General features: G+C 42.6%; 1 protein-coding gene across 2 annotated transcripts; it reads right to left on the reverse strand.

The window, feature by feature from the left end:
- Positions 1-803: 803 nt before the first annotated feature.
- On the reverse strand, positions 804-6,290 carry LOC135607737 (probable LRR receptor-like serine/threonine-protein kinase At1g51860). 2 transcript variants are annotated; one of them, XM_065099776.1, is made up of 14 exons: positions 6,154-6,290; positions 5,900-6,051; positions 4,955-5,513; positions 4,246-4,730; positions 3,872-4,007; positions 3,688-3,759; positions 3,323-3,394; positions 3,159-3,239; positions 2,893-3,077; positions 2,353-2,654; positions 2,143-2,269; positions 1,811-1,876; positions 1,549-1,741; positions 804-1,463 (listed from the first exon to the last, which is right to left on the reverse strand). In XM_065099776.1, exons 2-14 carry the CDS (start codon positions 5,997-5,999, stop codon positions 1,076-1,078), a joined length of 2,766 nt encoding a protein of 921 aa, XP_064955848.1. In that variant the 5' UTR covers positions 6,000-6,051; positions 6,154-6,290; the 3' UTR covers positions 804-1,075. The 2 variants fall into 2 exon arrangements, with proteins under 2 accessions (XP_064955848.1, XP_064955853.1); XM_065099781.1 differs by lacking the exon at positions 6,154-6,290 and having other exon boundaries at positions 4,955-5,554; positions 5,900-5,994.
- Positions 6,291-6,884: the final 594 nt, after the last annotated feature.

Consider the following 6,884-nt stretch of genomic DNA (forward strand, 5'->3'; position numbering starts at 1 on the left):
TATAATTCACGTGATTGAGATATCAAAACGAGATGTTTTTGTTAGTGATCAAATTACGCTATAATTTGGGTTGTGAAAATGTGACAATATTTGTATTATGATATTGTTATTTAGGACGTTCGCGGAGGGCAGAATAGAGTGAAATCTTTTACACAAAAAGAAGAGTTTATTATAGAAAAGCAATGACGAGTGCCTCGACAACCGAAAGCTTGGCAAAGCATTTCTGCATCGTAGTTCGGCAGCGAAAGAACACCATACATGTTTGTCGAAAAATACTCGTACCTTGTGTACTATTTTATAAGCAGAGAACACGTATAAATATAAATCTATAAAAGTCAAGATTGAACCTACAAAACAGACTCATCAAATATAAATCTTTAATATCTAAGCCACCTTTATGCTTGAAAAGGATAATCTTATCCCAAGCAACCAAACGAAGACCCCTAAGAGCTGCAATCCGTGATCCTCTTAAGACTATCACTAGCCAACCAAGTAAACCGACTCAAGGAATGTAAAGGGATGAGATTGAACATACGATTAATCAAATATACGGTGACGGTGACAACCTCCCCTTCCTCCTCCGACCGGGCATGCTCGATAGTGGCAGGTTGCACAGCGGACATCAGAGGGGTGACCTCGCTGCTGAGGGCAACTGACCTCTCGACGCCCAACCTCCGCCTCTTAGCCACTTGAACAAGGCACTCCAAGAGCTTGTGGCTGAAGGCAGATTGAAGGGTGGTTTTCGTACGAGCAATTCTAAAACTACCAATTGATGGGAGTGGAGAAAGATAAATCAATCTCAACACAAATCCGGACAAAACGATCGCATTCCAATTTCAAAGAAGGATCATTAATCTTGATCCATCGACCCAAAGCCTTCACAACACCAAATAAACAATCTCGTTTTCCCATGTCCACATTCAGGGCACTGAGACTAGCAAAATGAATTATAAATAATGCAGACATCATGAACCACCATATAGTCTTCTTCCACAAAATGGCCATCCATGCATTTCGATGCCACTATCTTGCCATTGGACCGCTTATGGTATTTTCCATGTCTAAACGTCCCATCTCAACTTGAGACACTCGGACTCTTGTAAACTCCCTCCACGAAATTGCCATTGCTATTACCTCTCTCCTGACTCGCCTCCACTTGCAGACTCTCCTTCAACTGCATCACCACTTCAGACATAGTCGGCCTCTTACTTCCATCCGTGTTGATACAACTCATAGCTATATCTATCACCTTTACGATAGAGTTGATATCATATTGCCCTTCCAGTCTTGAATCCACAACTTCACTGATGTCCGCTTTGGTTAGCCTCTGCCGCACCCATTGCACTATGTGACCGCTTTCTGGGTACCTCAACACGGGGGGCAGCCCTGTCACGAGTTCCAGAAGAACAACTCCAAAGCTGTATACATCACTTTTCTCGTTCAGTTGGTATGTGTTATGGTACCTGAAACGAAGCATACATTAGAATTTAATATGATCGATCGACATTAGTCGAGCTGATAAAGCTCAATATCGAAAGCAGAACTTACTCTGGATCTACGTATCCTGGTGTGCCTACGACCACGTCAGTAGAGACATGAGTGTTGGCATCAGTTTGGAAAGTTTTGGATAGCCCAAAGTCTGCGATTTTGGCTTCCAGGTTGTGGTCTAAGAGAATGTTGCTGGTCTTCACATCTCGATGAATGATAGGTGGTCTGCATCCCTTGTGCAAATACTCCAACCCTGTTTGTAGCTTGATCATTAGCTACATAGTTCAAGAGTTGTGGCGATAGTACTTACTGTGAGATTAACCTGACGCAGTTTCAATTGCAATCCGTAGACGTTGTCTCCAATTTAAGCCTCCTCCGCCAGCTTTCTCTGAAACAAAAATAAATGAACTCTGTAATGTATAAGATTACATAAGACTTTCATATATACAAGAAAATACTAATCTATGTTGCGACCTGAAAAATAGTTCATCTGCTTCATGTTCCAACAAGAAATCTATTACACCGATGCAAAATTAGTGAACAACATGATCAAGCTTGGCAATTCCATTATTTGACAATATATTCCCTGGAAAGATCTGCCTTAAACAACTCCAACTTGAAATGATTCTTTTTTCATTTTCAGTATCTTGGTACCTGAAAGATTGTCCCTGAGGCTTCCTTGGGCTACGTACTCATAAACAACTCCAAGAACTTTGTTGTCCTTGCAGAATCCAACCAAACCCACCAAGTTTCTGTGATGAATTCTTGATAGAACCGATGCCTGCAAAAAACCTCAACCAAAACCAGAATAAAAGAATCACTACGTTAAAAATCGCCATCGCATACTAGTATTGAATGACATGCCTCGGCCAAAAATTCCTTGGTGCCGTCCATCATAGAATCAGATGTCTGGGACGTAGACGACCAAGTCATCGCTTCTGTGGCGGCGGCGTATCGGGAACTAATTTTGACTGCCACTTCCGTTCCATCGTCCGGTAATCGACCGTAGTAAACGGTCCCGAATCCCCCTTTGCCCAAAACCCTCACAAAGTTATTGGTGATGTTCTTCAACTCCTCGTACGTGAACTGATGACTGTCAACTCCGACTGGTTTATCTTCCATGGCCTTTAATTCATCCAACTTTAGCGGGCTCTTGGGCGCTTGCGCTGCATGATACATACAACGAAATGTAAGCAACCGACGGCAATGCACAACGTACCAATGTAAGGTGCACCGAGCACGAACGCATCGATATATTAAAACCTGAAAAGGTAAGATAAACAATATAGAACTTATATAGAAGAAATGTACTTGTGGGGGAGCAGGTAGCACCAAGAATCTAATGCAGTTAGGTATGGTGATGCTACTACCTTATTTGTAGAAGATTATTAGATTATAACTTACATCGTCGAGTGCTCTGTTGTCTTCTCTTTGCCAAGTACACCGATAATACTATCAGTAACACTACGAGGACTGCTCCAATAATTGCAATCACCACAATTACAGGCGTTGCAAACTTCTTGCTCTTCTTCTCCTCCACAAAATTGCACGTAGCCCCATATGGGCACAGACGAGGATTACCGTCCGTTCTTGCAGAAGAATAAAACTCATATTAGATGCAAAGGTACCATCACTGCTCAAGAACTGGTGCTTAAATTGTTGAAGCATACTCTAAATCAAGTGAGCCATTTTGTTTTCTATCATGGAGAGCAGCAGATATGGACCCACTGAGCTGGTTGTGTGACAAATTTCTGCATGAAAAAGAAAACTCTGAACCATCAAAGAAATCCCAGCAAAATGCTCGAGTTTGTCCAAGAGACTACCAAACGCTTACAGCATGCTAAGCGACAGCATAGAAGCCAGGAAATTTGGTATCGACCCTGTGAACTCATTGTAAGATAAGTCCCTGGAACAAAAAGGAAGTGACAAGCCATATAGTATATGAAATACGATGCATTTCGTTGCTCAAGAGAACATTTCCAGCAACACACTATTCTTGCTGTTGGTGTCATGTTCTATTACGACTCTGGTGAATTGTTTCTGACCTGCAAGATGTTCATAAGACTAACAGATGGAAACTAAACAAAGATGGCTTAAAGTCCTGTTCTTTCTGGATCAACCACATGACAGCATTTCCCTACCACAGTATAAGCTCATAAAATTCAAATTGGCCACTGATGAAAGGAAATTTGAACTCACAAGGACTTCATGGCGGTGAGTTTTCCTAGAACAGTCGGTATCGAACCACTCAGCCGATGAGAAGAAAGATTTCTGCATAGAGAGAGAGATGAACTATTTGGTACAAGTAACAAAAATCTATCTTTTCTTTTAGATTATCAACAAGAAGAGGCTTTCTGGGTGTCACGTAAATCAGGGAACTTACAAGGATGAGATCCTCGGGGGTTCAGAGGCTGAGATGGTACAACTTACTTCACTCCATCTATACTTTTCCGGAGAGCATGGATCTCCTTGCCATGTGGTCATTTTATACATATCCTTCAGCTTCATCATAGCATCCACTGTCATTTTCACAAGGGAAACATGCAAAAAAATAATTGGCTCATTTATTTCATGCTTTAAAATATAGGATCACTCTAACTATTTATGGACCAAATAGTTTCACAGACAATATGACGAGCATAGATGCCTGTGATCCAAGTTTCGGAGTCCATAGTTTTCTCACATATTATTTCGATAAGAACGACAAAGATTAATAGGTACAACATTAAATCTAAAATGGAAGCCAAGATTAAGTACCGTCATCTTTGTCGGTTGCTGTGTCGGGAAGTGTTAGAGTGGTGTGGACCTCTACCGCATTGAGGATGGGGGGAAGGGTCGAGCCGCTCGTACTGTTCAAGCTAAAATCGTACCGGATCGCCGTTCCGAGCTCAGACGTGATGTTTAAATGAGTCGACAGGAGGTACTCTGGTTTGACGCTGCTCCCTTTTAGCTGGCCGTTCACATACACATCAAACCTTCTCGTCTCCGTCTGGCTGAGGGGGTCGAAGTCCGCGAAGTGCATGTATATGTAGTACACTGGACGGATGGCTCCGGCTTCCGAGGGTAGGTAGAACTGCAAAGAAGTGTTATCTTTTGGCGTCACGGCGGTGGCCATCACAGCAGCAGGCACTTGGAAGGCATCTCCTGGGCTCCTCTGAATCGGCTGCGAGGAATTTATCTCTGACCATTGAGGTGGAGAGGAAAAGCTCTCCCACTTGCGATCGTAGGCGTCATCTGGATACCTGTACACATGTGTACGCAACCACAAACATTCACGAGATCGGACAAGAGCATTCAGATTGCAGGAAGGAATTCTTAGTGCGAATTCGGGGAGCTAACAGAGTTGTGCTTAATTGATTCACGAGAGCATAGGACAGAGGAGGAAGAAATAGCTCGTCCTGCTTTTACTTTTCTTTTGCTGTTTCATATACTTGATAAGGACTTGGAGATCGAGTCTAACACTAACCTTATGATTTTTTTAGCAGCAGCAGCAGCCCCCATATTCAGCCTACCAACGAGAACAAGAGAGTCGGACTGATTCACATCGTCCTTGTAAACATCTGCGACATCGATACGCCTCACCTCAAGCGCAGAAATGAATGGAGTACCAGAACCAATGTTCACCAGACAAACTGAGAAATAATCCTGCTGAGCGACAGTCAAGATCTCGACCCGAGGTGACACCGTTGGTTCAGTAATATTCACTCGTTGCCAAGTGTTCACCCCGAGATGAAGGTCAAATGCAACCGGAGTCACTCCATCGTAATTGCCATGGAAGAAGAGAGCTCGTATGAGGTACTTCTCTCCTTGGTTTATTCCGTCGATGGTGTAGCAATTGCGATCTCCATCTGGGAAGCTTCGCAGCGTCTCGGCCTGTGCTGGAGTAGTGGCGTCCATGTAAGTCTTGGAAATTTTGTGGTTCGATCCCGAGTCAATGTATTTGGCGTCCGGTACGTATACGATGCCGGTGGCGGTGTCGTTGTAACTGGAATCTCCCTCTATGCCACAGTCTATGCTCAAGAAGCCTGCGGAATTATACAGAGAAAATTACCATAAAGCAAAAAGCCTGTAGAAAAAAATCACAAAATTATTAGGAGGATTTATCTAGAGAAGTCGTAGGATTTGATCTTCTATTCATATAGAGAAGTTAAAGGTTTTGACATTTTCAATCAATCATACACGAAATAATTATCAAAGCTAATTAGTATGGAAAAAGAGACGGAAAACTCCAACCCTCTGGCTGGGGCAGAGAGATGATCTACCATATTGCAAGACATGATGAGACGGCAATAACAACACTGTAATTGCTCTAAAAGGAAAAAAAAAAACACTATGATATAGCATAATTATTTTTTGGATACGAAAAAGAAAACCAAGTTTAAGAAAAACACAATTTTGATTATATACTTACCTTGCTGGGCGTTGACCTGAATAGCTGCTGCCAAGAAGCCTAGAAAGATAAGAGATCTCATTTTTGTGTGTCGACGAGCAGAAGCAGAGAGGCATGGCATCCTGGCTGAAGACTTGCCTTTTTATCTGTAGCGTGATCCAATTGCTACCAAACTAATCATCAAGAGTTATAAAAAGGTGACTGCCAAAGAAGATAGAAAGAGAGAGAGAGAGAGAGGGATGAGCATATAAACTTAAGCATGAGATCATGAATACCTGCTCTTTCCCGGGTAAACAAACGCAGCTTGTACCAGCTGATTCTTCGACTCATGCGACGGTCCACCGACCGAAGAAAGAGAAGCAGCAGCAACCTCCAACGACTGCTTCTCACAATCCCAACAAGACCATCATTCCTCCCATATTTTTATTACCCTCGTTTGTTCTAACTCCAAGCTTTTTATGTCCTTTCACTTCCAACTTGATAGATATGCTGACCAAAAAGAAATTAAACTGACGAATCATTATTAAGAACACGTCAATGGTGGGCTTGTTATGTATTCTAACCCACCCTTATTCCGTGTGATCGGACGACCTTTACGTAGTCAAAGTGGAGCCCCATTTTGATGAAGCCATGCGCACATATATAATTACGATTAAGGACCGCTGTGGATTAGTCAATCTTGGAATAAGTCTACCTCGGTTGACTCCAACATTAAGCTTTGCAGAAGAACTGTGGTTTGGAATAAGTTGGCATGAATGTGGAGATAAATCTATAAGAACAGTGTGCGTAGCTTACTGGGCGGCCCAATTCGACCGGGTCTGATTCAGGCCTAATCATGGTCACTTTCGATGGCTTCGATTGAGTATCATAATGTGCAGGACGATGGTTCGTGTGAATTGAGCTCAAATGTTGTCGGTTCAGACTTATTAATCCAGAATCCAGGCCTAATTGGGTTTATTTATGGTCGATTCAGGCCAATTGAGCCCCAACTCAAATTGGTTCAGAG

Source organism: Musa acuminata, chromosome BXJ1-2, assembly GCF_036884655.1.
Source record: "Musa acuminata AAA Group cultivar baxijiao chromosome BXJ1-2, Cavendish_Baxijiao_AAA, whole genome shotgun sequence".
In the NCBI taxonomy this organism is placed as follows: Eukaryota; Viridiplantae; Streptophyta; class Magnoliopsida; order Zingiberales; family Musaceae; genus Musa; species Musa acuminata.

What these genes read in the sequence shown, in the direction of transcription:
- LOC135607737 (XM_065099776.1), bottom strand. Translation starts at nt 5,999, where the DNA reads ATGCCATGCCTCTCTGCTTCTGCTCGTCGACACACAAAAATGAGATCT. An exon ending in AGCAACCGACAAAGATGACG is followed by an intron (nt 4,008 to 4,245) that starts GTACTTAATCTT and finishes TGAAAATGACAG; the next exon opens with TGGATGCTATGATGAAGCTG. An exon ending in AATGGCTCACTTGATTTAGA is followed by an intron (nt 3,078 to 3,158) that starts GTATGCTTCAAC and finishes TTCTTCTGCAAG; the next exon opens with AACGGACGGTAATCCTCGTC.